The sequence below is a fragment of the Idiotropiscis lumnitzeri genome, chromosome 7 (genome assembly GCF_059441095.1).
Source record: "Idiotropiscis lumnitzeri isolate Australia: NSW breed Sydney's pygmy pipehorse chromosome 7, RoL_Ilum_1.0, whole genome shotgun sequence".
In the NCBI taxonomy this organism is placed as follows: domain Eukaryota; kingdom Metazoa; phylum Chordata; class Actinopteri; order Syngnathiformes; family Syngnathidae; genus Idiotropiscis; species Idiotropiscis lumnitzeri.
The window spans coordinates 7,590,545-7,615,530 of NC_142397.1; the positions used below are offsets into that span (position 1 = coordinate 7,590,545).

The 24,986-nt window shown below is 42.0% G+C and overlaps 1 protein-coding gene across 2 annotated transcripts in view; it reads left to right on the top strand.

Moving 5' to 3' along the window:
- The window catches only part of rsrc1 (arginine/serine-rich coiled-coil 1), a 111,772-nt gene that overhangs the window by 34,010 nt on the left and 52,776 nt on the right, over nucleotides 1-24,986 (top strand). For both annotated transcript variants that reach the window (XM_088299793.1, XM_088299795.1), the window contains exons 5-6: nucleotides 9,309-9,342; nucleotides 21,869-21,920. In XM_088299793.1, the coding sequence (XP_088155919.1) occupies nucleotides 9,309-9,342; nucleotides 21,869-21,920 (86 nt within the window). The remainder of the gene's footprint in view (nucleotides 1-9,308; nucleotides 9,343-21,868; nucleotides 21,921-24,986) is intronic.

A 24,986-nucleotide genomic window follows, 5' to 3' on the forward strand; every position in this document is an offset into this window, starting at 1 on the left:
AGTCAGGATTGTATGCGACGGGTTACGAGCCGGAAACATGACAGCCCAGCTCTGATTTAGAGCATTATGTAAATGCATTTGTCGGTGAAAATATGTTTTCCTCTCGCAAGAAAAAAAAAGGGGTTGTGGGTTTGTTTGCTTGGAGCTTGTTTTGGCGTGAAGAGACACACTGTTAATGTTTCATTTTCTCTCCACTTCAAGGGCTTATTCGTCCGCACTTCACTCGAGTCTTTATAGGAGAAGACCATTTTTTTTTCTTGCCAGAAAAACAAATTACACAGTTGTGATTTTACAGTTGATAAAATATTACTTTTCTTATGATGACTTCAAGATGTCTGAGCGTAGTTATAGATGTGTAAAGAATTGTGACGGTAAATACTGCTGGAGAGCAGAGCACAAACATGCTACATGCATTTGCAATTTTTCATTTTGGTTCGAGTGTTTCGATCTCAAAATGTCGTCTGCAACCGTATTTGAATCTTAACAAAATGTCAACTTTTATCTTTAATTTGGATGACGTGTTTCCGGTTGACTTTATTAGCTCTCCTTGTTTCAAGTATGTGGCAATTTGAAGTACACCATATACTCATCCAAACTTTTGGCAGCACACACGAAAAACTGCTTTGAAAGGACAACAATTGACACCATGTGCCAAAATGACCCAGATGCACAAAATTCAGAGATGTCAATAGTTTTTCATATGGCATGACTCCTTCTTGTGACTGCCTAAAAGTCAGCCCTTGGATTATTCTAGAGTGGCAAAATTATGATCCTGGTAATTTTCGTTTTTTTTATTTCAGCGAAAAGTTGCCCCTCATTATGCTAACCCTATGACGGCAAGTATCTGTTTGAGTGAGCAGTCAAGTTTGTGCGTGCTCTGCCCAGCCAATCAGGATGGAAGAATCCTGATCACGTCAAATAAATGCCATAAATGATTGCCTCAGTAGCGACTCAGTTTCCGTTCTCGGCTCTATCGTTGCCATCTCTCATGGCCAACTGTGACAATTTGGCCATCTTGTCCACCGAAACGGCCGCCACGTCTTAACTTCTCTTTTTGTGCCCGCGCTTCCTTGAAGTCTGCGAGACGCACGAGCGTACACGCCGGCCGGCGCTCTCCCGCCGTCTCTCCCTGCAGGCCAGGCCGCAGAGCGCTCGGGGCAACGTTGCTTTGTTTTCTGACGGACAGGCAGACTGAAAGAAAGCCTCACCCCCCCCGGGCTAGCGATTACGTCGACGTGACACCACAGGAGTAGCGGGCGTAGAAAAGAAGTGCAAAAGGCACGCCGTGCAGATGAAATGAATAACAATGACTGCGACGTGTCTCCCCAGACCCCCGATAACCTGCACGCCAGAGTCGAGTCGCTGTGACAGGCTGCTCTTTGTGGACACTTTATCCCGCCTGTACACTCGTAAGGTAGAGCTGGGATAATCGCACCTAATCTAATTAGAGGGCCATGACTGAGACTGGCCAGAGGCTGACCGAGCACACACACACACACATCAGCAAACGCAGCTCAGCGACCAAATCCTGTTTGCATTAGAAAAATAAGGTTGTCATATTGATTATGCAAATGAGGCGCTAACTTGGGCTAACTGCCTCTCGGGCCAGCCGGTTACAGCTGACACAAGCTAAAGAGAGGAGGAAAGGATTAGGACAGGTTTAGCTTTACGGTTTCTTTTTTTTTTTTTTTTTCTTGCCCCCGTTTTGCATGCACTGCTTTTCAATTGTCTGCTGGCTGATCCTCACGGCTGCTTTGCCATTTTGTCATGCAGAGTGACTATATCACCTGTAACAGTCTTTTCATATTAAAAAAGGAAATATGTTGAAATGTTGGGGGATGGGAGTCTTTCGACTGAAAGGAGAGAGGAAAAATGACCAAATTATATGCAAAAGTGAAAGACTGGTGATTTGCTTCCATATTAATCAGGTTCATATTGGTGATTGTGACAAAATATGATTTTATTCTTGGTGACGCTTATACGCGAGCTTGACGACAACCTGATAACAAATATTATAATTTATTCTTGGATAATTACTATATTACGTATTCTTGTCGTCTTTGATTGACTCATTTTTTTTTTTCTTAAGTTTTTCTTTATGGAATTAATTTAAAGGGGAAGTCCATTCAAACATTTTCTTCACAATATGTTCTCGGCAGCCCCACTAGTCTAAAAACGATATTCTGATTAATATGGTTATTAATTTATTAATTTTTTTATGTTAATTATTTCACCGGGCAGCCATTTTGCTGAAAATTACATCATAGTTGCTAAGGTAATGACCAATCACGGCCGTGAAGTCTGCAAGCTGAGCTGTGATTGGTGGTATATAAATCTATTTTGCTTTAATAAAAACAAACCCTGTTGTTTATTGAGCTACAAGCGTGATCACGGCGCAAATTCATCTTGTATGTCAAGGCACCACTCCAGTATACGTGCTTTTCTGTTTTTCCCAATAGTCACATCTCAATCGTGTCCTTGAAAAGTTCTCCAGTCGTTCCAGCTGTCGATGGTTAGTCGAGTGTATAAATGTGGGCTATCCCCTCCTCGAGAAGGCCCAAGCTCTTCTCGGGCTGAGGGTAGGATGTCCGATTGAAGGGTAGGATTGAAAGTGATTACCTTGTTAACTCCTGGCACCCGCTGCTCGCTTGAAATCGAGCTGAGCGCCAGGGCCTGATTTGCAAATGAATAACCCCATCGCCCGTTCCTCTCCTTCCTCCCTCTCCTATTTTCTTGTCCATTTGACGCCAAGATCATCTTTTTTTTATATTGTGCCATGACAGATGCTCCGCAGGGCTGCCATTGTTCCCGAGCAGTTTTCTGGCGAGCCAAAAGATTTCCACATGTGATTTTAACAGTGACAAAATCCCAGCCCTCCGTCGCAGGCAGCCCTGCGCTTTCGTCTTTGTGACTTTCCGAGCAGAATGTTGGGTGGTGTCATTGTCTGCTTCTCAATAATGGAGAGGTAGCGCTCTGATTAGGGAATCCTCTAATTGGGAGGTATGAAAAGGGCCGCCTGCTATTGAAGAAACCGCAGGGAAATTGATAGCTCTCTGACGTTTCCCTTTTTGGCTTTTCCTTTTGTGTGCGGTTGCTTTCACTCTATGAAGCTGGAAAAAAAAAAAGTCAATTTACTTTGCCTCTGCACTGATTTGTTGCAAATGTGTTTGCGCCGTATCCTAAGTTGTCGCAATGGTAAAGTCTTAATTACAGTAAATACTTTACTTCAAAACACTTTGAAGGCCATAAAAAAGAATCAACAATCAAAAATGGGAATAAACAGCAATTACGCCATTACCCAAGCGTGCCCGCTTTTCCGCGTGACAACTGAATATTAATTGTGAATCATTCGTGACCTCGACGCATCAAACGACAGAACTGAGGCCAAATCGATTTTTACCAATATTTCTCTCTGTTGTAAGGTTAAATAAATATTAAAAGGACAAGATATTGTGAAACAGTCATATGTTCTGTCTTTACTGTTGCAAGCATGACATGACCAAAAATAGGTTTGCTATTTATTATATATTAAATTAATCATTCAGGGTTTTTTTCTCAAATATCGAAATCAGCACCGGCCTAAAAAAAAAAAAATGTTGTTTGCGCCCTCTTGAGGACAGCTTTATACCGAGGACGAAGCAAACAGGCAGCTTACTGCCGATTGGCTGCAACATGGAACCAATCAGATAGTTCTGTGGGCGGGACAATCTGCTTCTGCAGGCAGGGCCACCAGCACAGCAGAGCGAGAGAGAGAAGTGTGCTGCAGCGAGCCAAAATAAAACATTTCAACGTTTAATTTATCGGCCTTAAAAGTCTAAAAAAAAAAAAAGGCTGATGCCGACAATCGGCAAAATGCCAAATATCGGGCCCCGATAATCGGCTCGGCTGATAATCGGTCTATCACTGTTCCATATTCTTTCCAGATTTCTCTTGGCTGTCGCATGCTTGATTGGCAGCCTCCGATAAACCCCGCTGACATTTGCCCATCTTGTTGGCGTTGTTAGCGTTGCGTGTCCCATCCCTTCTATTTGCGACATAAACCCTGAGAGGTTGCTGAATGCCATTTCAATTTCAATTGACTTCCATGTTTATAAGGAGCTGTGATGATAACAATCAGGCCTGAGGGGGTGTTACCAGACTTGTTGTATTGTGTCCCTTGACTGCTTCATATCAAGCATTTGCCTCGTGTTAGTAAAAGGCAGATGTCACTGATGGGAAATGCTTGTCGCAGAATGCTTTCTTTTATTTGAATGCGTGCGCGTGCGTGTGTGTGAGCGCGCACCTGCGCGCGTGCGTAATGCTCGGCCCCTCTATCCTATTGACTTTCTAATAAATATGCCTGTCGTTACATCAGCAGTAAAACAACATATGAATTCTCGATGACACGCTTGACAAGTCGTGCGATTGTGGCAAATGGGGTGGCTGACACACACACACACACCCCCACACACACGCACAAAAAAAGATGTCTCTTTCTGTCATACAGCGTCCTGCTTTCTTTGCCGTGTATTTTCTCTTCCCCTTATCGCAATACGTGACAGCAGGTATCGGTACGAATGCCGAAAGCTGTCAAAAGTTAGAAGTCATTCATCCAGCTCCTAGGATTGAAACAAAGACCTTTTTAAGAAGGATTTGTAGCGATCGTATCGTCAGTTCTCTCTTTGTAATTTAAATTGTCTGCCCAACATCGCAGCATGCAAGAGGTCTTCCCAATTTGGACTTTCAGACCACTTCCACATGGCAATGACAGCAACAGTGATAGTGACATCATTTGGGATCAATCCCAGCTCCCCCGTACTCTCAAAAGAGGCTTTGCAACCTAAAAATCAAAAGACTAGAGTGTTCTGTGTTTTCGACCACATGTTTTCTCATGAACAAAGAGATGGAGATAACTCAACTGATTCATAAATTGTTGCTTGTCAGCACCAGTAGTCTCTCTCTCTCACACACTGATCCCAGATAATAGCTGCGTCTGAACACAAAAGTCAGCATTTTTTTTTTCGCAAGGGAGAATTCAAGTTTAACAATATTTGTTGGAAATAAAATAACATTTAATTGTATGGCGTATGGACAAAAAGTTGTGTACCGTCAAGACCTTCTTTGCTGGCCTCTCATAATCAAGAAATCGTGATCATATTATTCACATTGATGTCCTATTATCTCCTAGTGTTGAATTTTTAGATTAGAGTTTTTATTCAATCAGATTTCAACTAGCTCGTGTTGCCAGGCAGATTTCATATACCACTAGCACGCACTATTCGTCCGAGGCCTTCAGATACAATCGTGCGGGCGTCGGTCGTGTGTTGATAGACGGTTGCGAGTTGCCAATCAGATCACAAGTTGGATCCAGTAAGGCCTTCTCGCTGGCCTTACGTTGAAGGTGATGAACACGTCTTGTGATTGGATACTCACTTGTGAAGGAGCGGCGCTCTGCGAAAACAAACACACCCAGAAATCGTGACTGCCGACCGTTCGAAAATCTAAAATATATTCTTGCTTTTTAAACCACAATGGCCAATGAGGGAAAAGTGTGGATTTGATTGCAGATACACTTGCGGGGCAATTTTCAAGACTGACCTTTCAAGAGAAGCTCGGTCGTCCAACACTCGCTTAGTACTGTGTAATTAATACACACTTTTTAAACCCTTTGTAAAGTTATTTGAAGTCACATCAAATGCAAACAGAACAATAGTTAGAAGTAATCTGTGTGTTAGTCCTTTAAGAGGCATGGCCTAGTAGGTTAGAGTGAGGCGTGTGAGTATCTGAAGATTTGCTTTATAATTGGCTTAATTCTTTGGGTAGTTGCAATAATCTCAAATTTGATATACTAGTTTCGATCACGTCATTAGGTGGTGCACATGTTACGAATGAAGTTTCTAAAATGGATTTTGAGTGTACAGCTGTACTTGTTGAATATTTAATTTCAAGATTGGTGATGTCACATCTACAATATTTTTTTTTTTTACCTACATTCTCATTATGTCAAGCTCCTCCGCCCACCTCTTTCCCCGTCGTTTATTCTCTTCCATTTCTGCTCCGGCGGCGTGCCAGCTGCGTAATGCGCCGCCATGATTGTACCGAGCAAGGCCGCCGCGTCTCCCAGGCCTTGCGCTACACCGACCATTACTATCTGGCCTGCCTCCGCTACAAATTGGATGAACAGGCACTGACACATTTTCAATATTATTACATTAAACCAAGTGGATTTTGATTGATAACCTAATATGGGCCTAATGCAAAACATCAATCACGGCAAGTATATTAATTATTTAATATTGTGGCGTAATTCAGAAATCAATGCCGCCGCTGCGTGGAAGGCACGGAGCAGGAAGGAGGAGGGGTGAGTGAGGACAGCGAGAGGAAGAGCAGAAACGGAGAGCTCGTTCCCTCAGGACCTCATCAGATGATATGATGTTTTGAGCACGGTGGGGACATCGAAAATGGATTACCTTCGCTGACTAGCTCCATGAAGTCGGGACATTTTTAAAAGAGCGCCTGGTTAAAAGCCATTAAAAATGAGGTTTTGAACCCTGAAATAATATGTGGCAAGAAAATGGAGAGGATACTGGAGGAGGAGGAGGAGGAGGAGGGATGGGAGAATGTCCGCGTCTCCCCTCGCGTTAGATTGTTTCCCGCTAATTGCGCTTCATTAGCGGATTACACACACTGTCACCACGGTAACAAATGTCTCGCTGTCTACCCGCCACGTCTAATGAATGTGGCGGGGTGTTTGTCACAATGTAATGTAATTACAGTCCAGATGAAGTTGGCCTTAAGTGGTCCGCCGTGTTGCCAAGAAGACGGAATCAACAACAAACGGGCTTTCATGGTTACCTTTTGACCCGCTACTTTCATTGACGCTTTATATTTTCTTAATTTCCCTCAAGGGAAGTTATCTTTTCCATTGATCTGTCTATCTTGAACAAATAAACACCTCCCTCAAATAGATGTCTTTTTTGCCCCTCAGGGGGATAAAGGATAGTAATAGTAATTATTGGAGATGACACTGGGGAACGTTTTTTTTTTTTTTTTTATTCTGTTGGGTTATATTTTTATGCAGATTAAAAATTGTCGTCAGTGTTTTTTCTAGCATGTCAAATTTTCTCCAGTTTACCCTCCAGAAGGATAAATAATAAAACTAAAAAAAAACTGAGTTTCGGATTCCGCATCCCAATAATTAGCCTGACATGACAAAAATCTCTGCAACTATAAATAATAGCATTTTTGTTGCAAAACAAATCTATACCGTAGAGTTAATACAATGAGCAGGGAGAGCGCCGCTGCCAACTACTGGAGTGGATGTGCAATTACACTTTAATGTCGTATGGCGGGAAAAAAAGCGTGTCCCCCAGGTTCACACGCGCCCCCTCAACCACTGGACTCTCTGTCTATAATTTCTCATCTTGGTTCCCTTACGCTTGATGCCCTTGACGTGGGTGAGTCGTCCAACTAAACAAATCAGCACCTCTCCCCAAATACTGCATGTCGTCATTGCTTCTCAAGAAAAAAAAAAAATCTCTTGACACCTCTTTTCCCCGCCTGGGAAAAAATGTAGTAATTGAAATCAGCTCATAGACACTATCGCCTCCACACAAACATTTGCTCACCAAAACAGCAGCACTTACTGACACACATAGAGGGTCTCAAATGATTTGTTGTCGTGAACTACTACTCTGAGCATGATGGAATTTTATTGAGATGTCTTTTTGTGGCGATTAACATAAACGGTACGCTGCTCAGCATGCCTGCTGTTTCTCCGCATATCTTCGTCATCCTTTTTTTATCAATCTTTCTATCTTTATATCATTCCATCAGACCTTATTTGAAATTAATGATGTGGGAATGAGCGCATTTATGGAGGCCGGTGTGATGGATGGATGGATTTTTTTTTTTTTTGTATTAGACAGCATGTAATTTTAGAGATGGTATAGATTTTCACTGCGATGCTGCCGGCTGCATTAGCAACGGACGCCTGTCGATAAGCCTTCCCCTCTCTTGATGCGCGGACACACACACGCTCAGTTGTCAGTAATGGGGACCAGAGTTGGTCGGGGTGCTCGGATGCGAGGGCTGTTTGTATTCTCTTGATCTTTTGATTTCCACTGCTGCAAATTTGAAATATGCCAAAATTGCATCTATTATTTACTGCCAATTTGCCATACCCCCCCCCCCCCCCTCCCTACCCGTCCACATGCACACACACACACACACACCCCCACACGCACACACACAAAACGCGCACACGCATTTGCCGATTTGCCATTCTCCAGCTGCATCTGTTTACTATATTTTTTATTATTATTAATTATGAGCTTTCCATGCTTATAAGCTTTGCATGGTTTTGATAAAGACTCATACAAATAGAAAACAATGGCGGACATGTTGTACTTTTTGATTATCTTAACTCAGTTGTAAGTTATATTGTCATTGTAAAATGACAGTCTGCTTTTTGGAGTCATTCAGCTGGTCCGAAGCATTTTATAATTCGTCTTTGCTCTGTCATGGCTAAACTAGCTAAGTAGTTGATCAATTATTTATTGTCCGTATACATGTGTACAGTGGATATAAAGTCTGCACACCCTCATCAAATGCCCTTTTTTTTTTTTTTTTTTTTTTACTAAAACAAAGCAAGACCTAGGTGAATCATTTTAATTAGTTTTTTTTAGCCTTGACCTTTTTAGCCTGTACAACTCAATTTTAAAAATAATATTTTCAAGATTGGAAGTAAAAAAAATAAATAAATAAATAAATATTGTGGCTGCTACATCCTTAAAACTGACGACGTGACTGTGTTAAAAATTTACCACTCCTATTCAAACTCATGTTAGATGAGATAAATAAGATAAGAAATAACTGCCTCTGATTATTCCCTAATAATCAGAATCAGAATCAGAAATCCCTTTATTGTCATTGTACTCAAGTGTGCAACGAGATTAGAGATAATAAATTTCAGTTGTTCTAACACGCTTTTCCTAACTGCTTAATTTACTTTATAAACATTTTGTTTTGGGACGGGCATAATAATACCTTTATCAAGATAATAATTTTATCTGCTGGAATTAGTGACTAATGGCCTCTACAAGCAATTGCCGATAAATGGCGCGCAATACTTGCCTGCATCCTGAAGAGGCGCTGTTGATTGCATCGCACCAGTCTTGCTTTAGAAAGAAGAGCAAAATGATATGGCTATGGGAAGTTGCGCTAGATCCACACAACAGAATTGTTCTCCTCAATACGTAGTAAAAAGTATGATCATTTCGTGTGAGTGAACTTTGCTTACAGTTTGTAAATGTGCTTTTATGTTGCAGGGATGCTGTGAGCAAAGCAGGATTGGAACATCTGGTAAGTTGCGTCATAACTCACGCACACTCATACACGTCTGTTTAATTAAAATGAAATTGTTGAGAGCAATCTCAAGTTGCATTGATGATAATTAGAACAATCGGAGCAATCAAACAGTCCCCAAGTCCCCTGAAAAACACGCACACGCTCTCACACACTCGGTCTTCACACACACCCATGAACGTGAAAGTCCGTTCGAAACGCTCTCATGGGACAATGCCTTAAAATTTAATGTCTATTTCTAGGCTTTCTTTCTTTCTGGATTTAATATGAGGTCACAGTGCCATGCAACAAAGTGAAAAGGCTCTCGCTCCTCTTTTTTGGGGTGGGAAAGAACCAAGGCTTTTCTTTTGGCCCCTTATTCCACAGGATGAATTATAGAGGGAGGTCAGCGAGGGTCCTGGTTCTCGGCGGATGTCGCACGGCCTGGCCCCCTGCATACTAAACTGCACACACGCACACACACACACTCGCGCGCTGACCGCACGACGCAAATGACTCTGAACATTCGTCCTCCACATGAACAGTTTTCAAACTGCAATGCAGTTGGCCCGCAAATGTTCATTTTTGTTTGTTCTCATGTGATATTTCTCATATTTCTTATTATTCCCTTCTTGATATGCAAACGTAAGTGTATCACATGAAGCGACCACCATAGTTTCCTCTCTTAAGCATAATGTTTATTATTCATAATAAATGTCAAATGATAAGACGTTTGGTTTGGTCCAGCCCAAACAAGTTACAGCGAGCAGATCTGAACGAGTGGATGTGAACGTAATGCAGTGCTCCATAAAATGTCATGTGAATAATTCAAGAGAGTTACATGCATTAGCAATATTAATCACTTTGTGTGTTTTGCAATAGTAAGTGAGCCTTCAGCACACGAGATGCACTCAGCGTAAATGAGTACAGCATGTTAAAGCTCCAATGCCATAAAAAGTTCGAAGCAGTTTTGAAGAGTAGTTTAAACAATGCATATATGACAATGATAACAATATTATTATTTTTTGCTTCGTCACAGTTTAGAAATTCAGGTTTGCAAAGTCGCGACACTTTTGTAGACGTGAACAATGAACTACTTTTTTTGTTTAAAAACGGCCTCTGATAACGCGTGCAGTACGTTACATTTTCAAAAGTTTTAAATTAGCTGGATGTACCGCCAAAACAATATTTCTCACCAAAACGTCTGCGAGCCACAGGCTGACTGGGCACTATATTTGTTTGCAGAGTGAACCAGTGGCTGAAGCGCGGGGCATCTACATTTCCTGTCGCTCACCTAATAGTTCCCCATGTCTCCTATTATTTTTGATTTTTATATATTAACATATAATGAAACCTTACCGCACTGTCGTATAAACCCATAAAGAGTTCACTCAGCGCTTTGTTCACAAGGGATCGTTGTATGTCGCAGTTGTACATTGTTTCGTATTCAAGCGCTTGGTACCTGAGCACCCAAAAATGAATTTTATTTTTTATTATTTTTGCACTTGCAGAGTCAGTTGAAAAATTGTTGAAACTCGACAATGGTGATTATTGTTAGATTCCAGAATCACGTTAGCCGCCATACCATATTAGGTTTTCTCTTCGCAAAATACGAAATGCCTGCAGCTAAACTGCGCACCTTTCAAATCATGTTTGCTCACGTGCATGCAACTAGTGTGCTGATGTATTGTCAAATTATGGACAACGTGGATTGTCTTGCTGCCTTAATCACATGCTAGCATGCATGCTAGCTATTTTTTTTTAGCGCAATAGCTGGGGCATTTGTTGACATAGCTGTGTCCTTTAATACAGTTGTGAAAATACAGTGATTATCTTTGTGAAGCCAGAATTTGGGATAGACAACTTATTGCTGGCAGATTGTACGGTATGTAAATTTCTTGTATGTCAGATTTTTAACAAACAAAAGATAATATGCAGCGGCAGCAGCATCCGAGCCACCGTCGCTTCCTCGCAGGCGTTGCCTTTTATACACTCGAGTATATTTCTAACATTACATTGCATTTGAACTTTACACACAAAGTGATAAAAGCACACATCCGTCCCTTTATCGGCGTATATTTTAGAGCAAAACGTCTCGAGGAATTCAACACCCGCGACTGCGACGGCGCCTTTGAATTTATGGGTGTGTTTATGCTTATAGGGAGATTGCACCCCGGCACTCAGCTGCCTGGGGAGCTCAGCGCTCTTGATTACGACTCGGGGACAGTAAATAATGGAGCATGTCCCCCCCCTGAGGGAGACTTGTAGAAGTGTTCAAAATGTTGTTCCCCCTCAGTCGCTCACATAAACATCCCAGCAGATTTCCAAACAGGCATTTATGGCTCTCTGCTGATGTACTGCTCTCCAGATGAGCGCGTCAACCCAACTAAGCCCGAGACATATTATTCTTTCAGATCCCCGTCTTGAAACTGTTGGAGTAAAACCATCACTCTCTTTTATTAATCAATCTGTATTGTTTGAGCTTTCTTCTTAATAGCGGCTGTATTTTTTTAGGAAGGCTTTTCAAAACGATCGGGGGATTTGAATGCCATCAAAAATGTTTGAATAGTTCAGCGCGTCTTGGTTGTAATCAAAAAAGCCCGCGGCTCCTCCTTCCCTCATTGTTCATACGAAGGGTTTTCTTAATGAATTGTGCCGTGGAATGAGTTGTCGAAGCCAAGGTTTCATTAACATTTTAGCGTTCCTGTCATAGAAGCTTGAAGAGATGTTAATCATTGTATCATAAAACAGAAGTAAGACACCTAATGAAGAGGAAGGACCCCTGTTGGCGAGCTTCTCATGTTCATCGTTGTGATTTCAGCAAAATGCTGGTTTACATTAGCGCTCATTTTGATCGATTTAATTTGTGTATTCAGTCGATTATTCAATTACCCCCCCCCCTTTGAATGTGTAAAATGTTTTTGTGGCCAATGACAATGTGATGAATAGTTGGACTTTTCAAGACTAGTGAGCAGTTCAAATGACAAATCGAGAGATCTGTAAATCAGATCCTGATCATCCTCGATGACATCAGTAGGGGTGAGTGTCGATTCAAATTTCTAAAATCGATTCATTCAATGAAGTATTTCTCAAAGTTCCAATTTTACTTTGGTATGGAATGCATTCTCAGAAAAAACAACGCCGGAATTAGTACAAACGGTTTGCTGCGGCGACCGCATTTTCCGGGCTATAAGTCGCTTCTTTTTTCCTAGCTTTTGAACCATGCAGTTAATACAACGGTGCGGCTTTTCTGTGGATTTTTCTTTAACCAGTAGGGGGCGCTCTATAGTTCAGAAAATACACTAAATAAATCTTGATTTTTTTTTTTTCCCCTCTTGGGTCTGTTCTGTTTTAATTATTAAAGTTGTTTCCGTGCTAAAAGGCAGTGTTTTATCAATCCGTTTATAAAATCGTTCTGTACATGCAGTAAATAACTTTTCTTCAACATAGAAAACGGCGGCTTATAGCCTGTTGCAGCTTGTATATTGATTTCTTTTGTTATTTATTTATTTTTTTGCCCAAAAAGAGCTGCAGCGGCTTATATTCAGGTCCGCCTTATAGCCCAGAAAATACGGTAAATGCATTAGTAAAAATATTCATAAATCAATTTGAATCAATAAACCGAACTATCTTCTATTCCGCTGCCAATATTCGCTTGTAAATTATGGATCTCTCAAACTGAATTGTTTGTAACTCCAGTTTGACGGAGTCATGATTGTCCCTAATCCTGTTGACGTGTATTTCTCCTCACCACTTGCAAATCAAACATGTGATTGGCTGGCTCCTACCAGGTGGGAGGAGTTACGATCCGTCTTGAGTGCATACGTTTTCGTTCATATACATACAAGCTGTTTATCAAAATTATTGAATATGCCGAGTGGTGCCTATAGAGCGGACCGCTTGTACAGAATTTGTGGGATTACATAAAATGTGATTTGAGATGACAATTTTCTGTGTTTGGCGCTTTCTCAATACGATTTTGCTCCTCCGAATATAGTCAGTCGCTTCTGCCGTTCGGTGGGCAGTAATTATTTGCATGCGTAGAAATTGGTTATATTGTGTGTTTTGTTGTCGTATCTCGGCAGACCGCGTGAACGTGAGAGAACAAAGAGTAAAAAAAGAGTGAAAATAATTGCTCCCAGTGCATCGCGTTTCGCTGCGCGCGTTTGTACTTTTTGCAGTGAGTCAAGAGCACTTGAGTATGACTCCGATGATGCTTTGCTCTGCTCAGAAGAAGAGAAGACGTCGTAGCGAAAGAGGTAGCCCCGCAGCTGCTAATCAGTCCGTGCGCTTAAAAGAATGAAGCGAAAGAAAAAGAAAAAAAAGCACGGCGCTTTATCGATACATCACGACTCTGCCTCGTCGTGATCGCGGGTTCACTTTGCAGCTCTGCGCCAGCAATCTGCTAGGCACACTGCCAGGGGACACGTACGAGTACTCGAGTAAGGAGACAGTGGATTTTTATCATTTTTAAATCACATCATGGATCTTCACTTGGGCAGTGACTATTACAGTCGAACCTGAAGTTACAAACTTAATTGGTTCGGTTTGTAAACTGAAACGTTCATAAATCAAGGATATATTTCCCATTGAAATGAATGGAAATGCAATTAAACCGTTCCACCCCCAAATCTTTTACATTATAAAATCTTGTTATGCTTATTTATTTATTTATTTTTTTACCAGTGTGTGGTTAAAAAAAATAATATAATGCAATATAGAAATTAGTGATAGTGTCATTCACCATTATCATTGCTTCCTAATACATGCTTGTAAGATGAAAAACTTCTCATTTAATAGTTCAAAAGATAAAGGAACCAAAACTTTGCCGTAATGTCTTAAATCGGTGTAAGGTCTAATAACTCATACCGGAAGTAGTTCTGCTTTTTATAAGGTTGTTGCATATACTTTGTCTCTCAAGCCATGGTACCCGAACAAAAAGTTGGTCACCGGCCGGTACCTAATTGTTTGTGTTCCAAAGGCTTGGACAATTACGCTATTAGGCTCACATAATCAAAACCTAAAACCAAAACACAGCTCACGTTTGTTTTTTTTTTAAAGCCGTGCTTGATGGCGTCCCTCGGTGAGTTGAAAAGTTTACCGAGACCAGTGGCCCGGTTGTCCTCATGACAGACAGCGACAGACAGCTGCAGAAAGCGCCGACTCCGTGAGGAAATCCAACCTGGCAACACACTGACGGTGAACCCGAAGTGTGAGAAGTTGGTTTGTTTTTTTTACAAAACCACAATCACATGTTGCATTTTTATTTTTTTTGGAGGGGTGGGGATGAGTGGGTTTCTTCCCTGCTAATACCATTCCGTCGGATAAAGAGGCGAAAGCCGTTCTAGGGCGATAAGAGATGAGAGGGGGTAGGAGGAGACTGGCTCAGTAAACAGATTTCCATGCTTATTACACTAATGATTTCATGATATTTGATGTGGCGTGGGGGGGGGGGTGTAGCGCGGGAGGTGGCAGCAGGGATTTCTCATTTGGATGTTGCGGCTAAATGATGGCGTAATTTGAGTGACCCCACCACCCTCCTAGAAGCCCCCCCACCCCCTCGACTTGGGGCAAGCCCGCATGTAATTGCATGTCATTCTGTCACACAAGCACGGAGGCGTCAGTGCGCGATAATCACGCACACACCTGACGCATCTTCATCAACTATAGTCCACCCCCCCTCCTCCTCTTCCCCCTCCCCAAAACAAACTCCCTAAACAAAAGAAGCCTTGCATTCATTTCCGAATGATGACATGACATTAGGCGTGGCCATGTCATCGATCAAAAACCGTGTTGAGAACTACTCCCTTACTGTATGCGCTTCATCTTAATGCTATCGCTGGATGTCAAGGGCATGGAGGAAATTAAATCGGAAAGTGCAGATAGACCAAAGAAGATATTATCTCTGGATGATTGCAGTTTTGATAGGTATTGCCGTGAATTTCATTTTCTCCCGATGGAGAGGAGATGAGTTAGCCCGCAGATTTGCTCATTTTTCTTCTCCGTGATTTATGTGAGTTGAGTGTAAACCCCCCCCCCCTCCTTCGCTCTCGCCCCGCCCCCACCACCTTTGTCGAGAGCATCTACATGCGTGTGCACACGTTTCTTTGAGTTGCGTCTCGTTTGTGGCGCTTTACAAGCGCATCTATTCGGACTTTTCATGTGGCTGTGGGTTCGTAAACCGCAGTATGTTGCCGTTGCGTTATAACACGCGTGTTGCTGTGTGTGTGCGGGGAGATAGCGGCAGAGCGATCAGAGGCGGGAACCATTCCCGGGGGGGTGGGGGGGGTGGACGGACGGACGGGCGTGAGAGTGTCATTACTCAGACTTGTTTACATTCTAAATACGTAATGAAATCTTGTTGGTAATAATGACGGGAATAAAAGTTTGGGAAATTGTAAAAGTGGTGAAGTTTGAGAAATGAGGCCCGGCCCGTGAAATAGCATTTGGGGGCAGGAAACGACATTATTATGCACTGCTCCTGCCTTCCCGAGACATGAAGATGAACTGCTGGTGGGCCATAAAATGCTGTTAGCCCGGGCCTGAAGTATGGCGCATTGTAAAAGAGCCCTGATGCCATATTGACAATATATATAAAAGTATAGCCATACACAACCTTATTTTTCATATAAGATGAGCTCGGAAACAGCAGCTCGCCCCCCCCCCCCTCCAAGACATACACTGATAGGCAGATTTTTTTTTTCCCCCTCCCTATAAAATATCTAAATAAACATATTGCCATGGAGCCCATCTCTGCCCTGATCTTATAGACCTTGATATTAAAAACAGAAATATTACATTTTCTTGGAGCTCTGTTTTCTCCTGTCCTCTTTTGGCGGTGCCATTTATCTGTTTGTCGGGCGGAGGCAGAGGAAAATCGTGCGATATTATGCTATCTAATGAGATGACTATTGAGTATCAACTCCACTATAAAGAGATGTAGTATATGGGGGTCTGCGGAGGCTTTATTTTTTTTTTTTGTCAATAAGCCGTTGCAATATAGAAGTAATGGTAACAACGGGGGCGGATTATGATTGATGTTACGATAAAACTTATGTGATGAGCATATAGTCATAGCAACACAATCTGCTCCATCCGACTTTTAAAAGTGATTTTTCATTATTAGGGAACAGGGACTCATTGGTTAACTCTTTATTAGTTAACTCAGCGTTTGTCCTTCATCCCGGCAGACTATGGGAGAGAGGCAGTTTACACGCTTGAGGACACGAAAAAAAAATTTGAATCTTAAAATATTTTTTTCGCTTCATCAGACCCCACACATAACGATGATAGTTTTGTGTTTATGTAATGCTGGCTCAGTTTGGCTATCGTATCCACCAATTTTTAAGAAACCGCAGTCTCGTCGGCGCACGAACAGTCATCAGAGGACTTTGAACGGTTATTGAGGTCAATAAATGTCCCTCACGTGGACATTACGCCCATAAAATGAGAACACTCCATCTTTGTTGCTTTTGTTTACCCGGTTGATGACCCTGAAGTGAGATCGAGACAAAAACATCCCGATCGTCTTTCTGTGTCGTAGTTCCTAGGACAAGTGACAATGTTTGAACCATTGCGATAAATTTGAGCTGGTGATGTCTTTTGGAAATTTTGGCCTGTCAGATTTGTGATATTTCAAACTGAAAACTTGTCAACCAATCAATGATGTATAGAAGACAAAATTAAAGGCTTGAGAAAACACTGAGAAATAATGAAGCTATACAATTTTACTCTACATTTGAAGGTCTTGACCAGATATCACAAAAAACATTGCCGCGACACCATTTTTTTCTAGCACCAAAAAAATACTTTTCTCCAGAACCAGTCATCAGATTTTCAAAAAAAACCAGTGGGTTGTACTCAGGTTGAAGTGTCCGTTACAACCAGATTTCATATTTGGGGAAATCTCGTCATGTTGTTTCGTGGGACGGATAAACATAGGTAGTACCACACAGGTAGTAATGGGTAAATGAAGCTTCAAATCTGCTTCTTGAACCAGTTGTAGTATTTTTGGACTCCTGTAGATGACACTCTCTGATCAACATTGGGCTGATTTGCCATTTTTTTAAAACCCTTTATTGAAACCAACAGTGCCATCTAGAGGACTCAAAAATACAACAACTGGTTCATGAAGCAAATTTGAAGCTTCATTTTCCCATCACTACACACAGGAGAGCCTGAGTGGAGATGATGACAATTTGCTAATGCCCAGCTGTGAACATTTTGGCGGCCTACGGTAATGACAGTTTGGACTCTGAAAATGTTCACACCGAGCTGATGGATGCTGTGATATATATTTATTTATTTTTTTGATAAGTGCCCACACTGCTTGGACATTCTACACAATATGGCTCTTTTCATTTCCTTAAAAGTGTGAAAGAGCTGCGTCATTCAAACATCCTTCCTTAAAAAGTTGAAACCCCAATCCTGTTAACATTCACTGCCATTGACGAGTATAGTCGTCAAATAGTACATTCCTTTTATCTGGGCTGGTCGTGAATGAGTTAATACCAACATTAGCACTCAGGCTCCATTTCAATTATTCATGCATGACTCAGGGTCCGAGCTCTTGCCCCGACACAAGAGAGAAGGAAGTCCGGTGGACTCGGGCTCGCCGACCTTACCGCAGTGTTGACGGACTTACTTTGTTGAGCCTAAGTGCCCTCGCGTCTGTCCCATTAGTCAAAAATAAACACAAGCCATTAGGCAAATAAATAAGCTTGACTGGGCTGGGTAAAAACAATGTTACGCTGCGCATAACGAAAGCACGGCACGCAGGAAACGTCATCTATTTATAATGGAGAACGGCTCCGAGAGGCTATTATTGTTATTATTAGGCCCGAGGCTGAGCAGACAACGCGAGGCATGCTGGGTCGGCAGATGGACAAAAGCGGCAAAGAGCAGACGCAGAGAAGCAGAGATGGGTTTAGTAAGTTGTCTTCCGGAAGCATTTGTGAGGACCTCTGCCAAGGCCCATCGTTGCTCTTTTTTTTTTATTTGTTTTAATTGACATTCTCTTGTCGATCAAACTTACATGAAGCCCATGTCAATTTACAGAGGGGCGCAATATTAGGTACTCCTTTAGAGGTTGATGAAAATGTTTCTGTGGTCGTCATCAAGGGATTATATTTTTGCTTTTTCTTTGGCTTTTTGGTACGCCTGCTAAAAAAAAAAAAAATTTTTTTTTTTTTTACACGTGCAATAATTGAATATGAGGCAAAATCATTTATTTTACTACTTGTGGTTAAATTTGCGACTGATCATTTTCAACAATGTTTTAAATTTCCATGACAGGATGAACATTCATCCATCTATTTGTAACTGTTGACAATTGTTCAGTTTTACTTTTATGATTATGATTTTTAAATGTTCAAACTTTGACTGTACAAAACAAAACAACTTGATTTATTTCGCGCTGTAGTATATCCCAGTAGAATATGAGGCTGGTATTGGGTTTTGAAGTCTCAAGAGCGTTTTTGCTGATATCAGTCCTGTAGGGTTGCAGGTTAAAATTTTCATTAAAATTTTAATTTGGTTTTTAGTTCTGTTTTTTTGTATTAATTGAGCTAGTTTTAATTAGTTTTCATATCAGGTTTGTTAGTTTTTTTTCAAAAATGTTTTTTTAGATGAATTTTTTATTAGTTTTAGTATTACTTTTAGTTTTCTCTGCGTGTGTATTTTGTGCACGATTAAAAATGATGATGTGAAGTATTGTGCAATAAAAAGTCAACAAAATAATTTTAACATTTTTGAAACAACCATCCATGAATCAAGTAGAACAGTCGACAGACTTAGAAGTGTAATCAGGCTTTATTCACACTACCATCATCGTCACAAATGTCCACGTTATGCTCCATCTTTCCAGTTGGATTAAATTAAAATCAAATGAAAAGACAACAACTGTTCCTCCAAATAGAATTTGGCGATATGACGATGTCTGTCGTGACGACGATAGAGAAAAAGTTATCGGGACCACATTTCCCTATTAATTTGTCATCGTCACTTTTTATCTGCAGCAAACTGCATGTTATAATGATTTGACATGGAATAAAAAAATATATTATAAATAAAAATAATGTTCTTAAAGATGAAATGCAACTTTATTAAATGTTATTCATAACTAAACTGCATTTAGACAACGAAAAAAAAAATACTCATTGTTTGCCAACTTTTATTCTGCACTTGATCACTTAATGTGTTTCTCATCTGTTACTTCTTTCTTTATTTTTCTGTTTGACTGGTCACGTCTGCTGTTATTTCAACCTACACACCACACTTCTCGTGTTGGTTTCTGGCCTAATTGAGGAGGACGCTACTTTCGCTGCCTCCCTCTCTCTCTCGCTCAGACATCTGCCTCTGGGGAGCGCAATTAACGCCTCTTTATTGTTTACTAATGAATTACACACAGAGGAGGGCACGCATGTGTGAATTAGAGAGAAAGAATATGTCACGGTGCAACATTGTGATGCCACGTTCATCTTGATGCTATTTTGTTTTGTTAGTTGTTGGACTTGTGAGTACCTTTGACTACTTTTTATGGGAATTTGGTTGCAATCTGTCTCGCTTAAACTGCATTTGGTACTTTTGGTGAGAAAGCCACACTTTTGCCCTAATTTAAAAAAAAAAAAAAAAAAATTACTCTTCCATGCACCTCGGACTGCTATGAGAGTAGAATGTTGGTGTAACACAGGCGTGGGCAAACTACGGCTCGGGGGCCACATGCGGCCCGTTCAATGTTTTAATCCGGCCCGCCGAATTTGGGGGGAAAAAAATGATTCAATAAACCTTGTTCATGTTTTATTTTCTAAATCCTGTGGTTTTTCAAAGACAGATATATTGTTGTAATGCTTTTGTTCACTTTCATTGAAAATGAAATGTATTTTTTTTTCTCTGATGAGACGAGGTTACCACAACACTTAATTGTGCTAAGATGGCAGCATGGGATCAAATTACAGCAAAAAAAAAAAAGTACAAGATGTGACTTTCAACTTTATTAGTGACATAAGACGTCTTATTGTTGGGGCAATGAAGGTGCTGAAATGAGGCAAAAGAAAATTGCATTTAGGGAAATTGAATTGTGCTATCACATGCGGAGGTGTGTTTGTGTGTGTAGTTTAAGAATTTGAGCCTTCCTTTTCCCAGACATGATAGCAATTGGTAATTTCAGCTGTCGAGCAGCGCCCGTCAGTGTGGAGTGTGATGCACAATGTCACCTGCTACAAGGAACACGCACACACACACACACACACACGACCACTGCATTAAGTGTGCCTTAATGTGCGCTGCATCTCGGATCCCGCCGCCTGATACCGCTGCATTAAAGCGGGTCATTATATTTCCCTGCCACTGGAAAGTGACGTTTTTACAAAGTGACAAGTTTACAGTTTGATAAATCAGATTTTTTTTTTTTCTTTGGCAGAGGAGGTGGTTGTGCCGGGAGGGAAAGAAAAGCTTGGTTGTCTATGTGGGTGGAGGAAGAGGTGGTGGTGGGGGACGCGGGGAGGCGAGGGGGGCTGCCTGTCAGCGGCCCCGCCGTCTAAATGATGCTCCCAGGCTGCGGTTTCAGATCCCATCCCCATTAGCATTTAATTTCTCTCTAATCCTACACACGGTTTCCGCCGCGGCATGGTAACGAGGGCCGCTGTGCCACCGCACCAAAAAGCCTGCGAGAGCCATCCTGCTCGCCCCCACCGTTTAGCCCCCCCCCCACCTTTTTTTTTTTTTTTTTTTTTAATGGCTCCGCTCACAATCCTTGCCATCATTCTTCCTTGACAATTAAGATCCTCAAATCTAATAGTGGCGATATTGGTATTACAGTGACGAAGGCAGCGGGGACCGTGTCTCCGAACACAACTGTCAGAGCACAAACACCCTCTCCCCTCGTTCACTCAGCAGCGAACATGCGGAGAGCCAATAGGAAGCGTGCAGCCGCTGTGATCTTTTTCAAATGCGCTCTGCGCCCTCTCATCCCACTCTCCCAAGACTTGTTACAATACCTTTTGTTTTCTCTCTGGAAATTTCTCTTCATCTCCTCCTTATTGATCCTCCTTGGTGTGTCCAGTGTGTGCTTTTCTCTTTTTCTTGTTTTTCCACTCTAGCCGGGCGCCATTGGCAACAGGGGCAGAAGTTGTCCCCCCGCCCCCCTCCGGTACTCGCCGAGGACAGTTTAAGGGAGCGTTCCCGCTAATGGCCGGCGTTAAAGACGGTCTTGGGTAAAATATAGCGGCGCCAAGGGGGAGCGAGCAGCTTTCCAAGTAGATTACATAGATAAAGGTTGTGTCGGCTTGGGGCTTGTCTGTGCTGTCATGAACGGGCCTTTGTGGCATGGCTCTGTTCTCTTGGTGGATTATTGTCAAGGAGGGTGATGTGCCGAGTTGGGCTTGAACGACACACACGTTCTTGTTCTACGGTATAATATAGAACTTGGAGAAAAGTGGAATAAGTTGGATGGATGGACACTATATTAGATTATATTTGATAAATGATATCATTTAATAATGTCGTCGCTGATGATCATTGATGTTTTTTTTCCCCCCTCCTACAGACACCCGCAGAGCAGGCGAAGGTTCGAATGCAGATGGTCCTCCAAGCCGCAGGTAAGCTCCACATTTTGTTGCCGCAATAATGCAGAGGTGGGCAAACTACGGCCCGGGGGCCACATGCGGCCCATTGAACGTTTTAATCCGGCCCGCCGTACTTGAAAAAAATGAAATAAACCTTGTTCATGTTTTATTTTCTAAATACTGTTTTTTTTTCAAAGACATGAATGTTGTTGTAATGCTTTTGTTCACTGTCATTTAAAATTAAATGTATTTTTTTTTCTCCGATGTGGTGAGGTGACCAAAACACATTTTAGAACCCATTGTGGCCCACCAATCAAAAAGTTTGCCCACCCCTGCTTGAATGTGTACCCTCGGACGATATGTCATGTTTGTTGGAGAGAGACGCTGATCTCCCGTTTTTTGCGTGCTCTTGTGGACGATTTTTTTCATCAGCTTAATTCCAAACACACCTCGCAGAACATAATTCACAGATGTCACCGTTCAAGCCCAGTGTATATTCCGGTGTGTGCGCCGGGGCTCGATTTTTGCGAGCAGCATGCGGCAGGCAGAGATTGACTGCGTAGAAAGATGTCTTCATGTTTACAGTCACGGACCCACACACACGCGGCGTAGTACTGCTCTAATTTCACCGGCGGAAATAAATGAAAGAGCTAGGCGTCCATACATCATATACAAAACACGGCGCACGTCGTGAACCGCAGACATGATGTTTAACTGGCGGTTGCTGAGCAACAGCTGCCTCCATCTGCAACTTTTGAGGGCTTTTCACCAGCTGACAATTACTGGACAATATTTTCAATTGACGCCACACAATCCTAACGTGGCGAAAGTTGGCAATGAATAGCACAACCAATTGAGTTCATGGTCCATAGCTCATTAAGAAGTCTCACATGTGATTTTTTTCCTTAAAGGGGGAGTCAACCCCAAAAAATGTCTTAACAAGAATATGTTCTATGCCGCCCCACTAGTCGAAACGCGTTAACTCATTTACGGCCATTGACGGCTGAAGTCGTCAAATATAAATTTTTTTTTACTTGGCTGCTAGTGAATGAGTTATTAATTATTAATTTAAGTCACATTTAGTCATTCCTATTCGTGATAGATTTAGTCGCCGAAAGCTCAAAAAAGGTTTTAGTGAGCCGAGACGAACGACAGCAGAGGTGTTCGCGTCTTGTTGTGCCGGTGTGTGCAACGGTGTGTGCGCGGCGGTGGGCGTGTCCAAACGAAGAGTAGGTTGCACTTCATTGCAATTTTTTGAAAGAGATTACATGTACAATAAGAAGGGATGTCATAAAATTTTGAGCGTCTAACGAACCACACACGAACAATTTTGTCCCGTCTCGTCAGCAAAAATTTCATGTACGTCACGTCATGTTTTCGTCATTAAAAAAGTCGTCATGGGGGGAAAAAAAGGGGGCGTTAACGAAATATTTTCATCTTTGGTGACGAAAACACTGCACGGCAATCCAATTAATATTGCGTTTGTGGAAAATGAGGTGAGCCGTAAAAGCCACCTTTTTTTTTTTTCATGTCAGGGGGCGGCCATTTTGCCGCTTGCTGTCTGAATAGTGATGGAAACTTAAACTTTCATGATTATTATCTTTCCACGTAGTGCTGTGCGACTCTACAGGATCAGTCGTCTGTTTGTAAAAATTGTCACTGCCAAGCTTCGAGGCCTAGATTTTCCACTGACTTTTTTCGGGTGGTTCTCAAATTATTCAAGTTACTCGATTAATCGATCGGGCTCTTGTGGAGCCGCAATTCCCAAAAAGCATGTTTGCCGGAAAAAAACCCACTTCACAATGAAAAGGCCCCAAAGTTGGGTCTTTCATTTGGTCCAAGCTGAAATTGAGCCTTCTCATGTTGACGAAGAGGTTTTCAATTATGATCTGGGTCAGACTTTATCAACTGGTAAAAAAAACACAACTGATCAATTAAAGCTTGTTCAGTTACTTTATTCGTTTTGTTTTTTTTCCACTTACCTCCCCTGTCTTTGTTGCGATCTTGGGCAGACATGGAACTCGGGAGGGATGGAGGGCGAGCAGGAGGCAGCAGATGTTGCGAGGTAGTGTGAATGTTAATGTCCTGACGTCGCCGTGGAGCTTAAGCCGCCTCCTCCTTCCCCTCCATTCCTCTGTGAGCGCCCGCCAGGCTTTCTCTCCCAGGGTCTCCTGACATCCTTGAAGCCTGCGGCTCTCCTCTTCTCTCCAACATGCCCCCCCAACCCCCTTCCCGCCTTTTGTCCGTCTATGGACTCTCTCTCGTCAGTAGAGAGCAGATCATCCCATGGCTAAAGCGGATAAGGCTTTTGTGTCGGGGGGCTCTGCGGACCTGTAATGAGCCCCCTCGGCTGGCCCGCTGGCCTGCTTAGCGCTCACTGGGGGCTTTAAGTGTATGTGTGCGCGTGTGTCCATGTGTGTTCCAGAGTGACAGTGTATGTGGATTATGAGGAGGAGGGCATCACTGGCTCCCAATGAAAGAGTTGGATGGATGTGCTTATGGGTCACTTCCTGCTTGACCTACATCTCAAATACACATATGTGCATACTAACTCATGCACACACGTGACACATTTCGTCATTATTAATTTAACTCATATTACTAACTTGGTTATCTAGCTATCCATCCTAAGGCTGGCTATCGATTCAAATTTCCACAATCGATTCGATTCGATTTGAGATTGATTCATCTACCGTATTTTCCAGACGATAAGATACTACTTTTCTGTGGATTTTTCTTTCACCAGTAGGGGCGCCCGATAGTTCAGAAAATACGCACAAAAAAAAAATCTCGTTTTATTATTTTTTTTTCCTTCTTGGGTCTGTTCTGTTTTAATGAGCAAAGTTGTTGCTGTGTTAAAAGGCACCGTTTTAACAATCTGTTTATGTACCTTTTTGTGGAGTCACAGTACAAAATCGTTCTGTACATGCAGTCTACAACTCATTTTTTTCAACATAGAAAACTTCGGCTTATAGTCTGGTGCGGCTTGTATATAGTTTTTTATTTATTTTTTATTTATTTATTTTTCTTCAAGAGGAGTGTCTGCGGCTTATGTACATGTGCGCCTTCTAGTCCTGAAAATGCGGTGCATTATTTTTG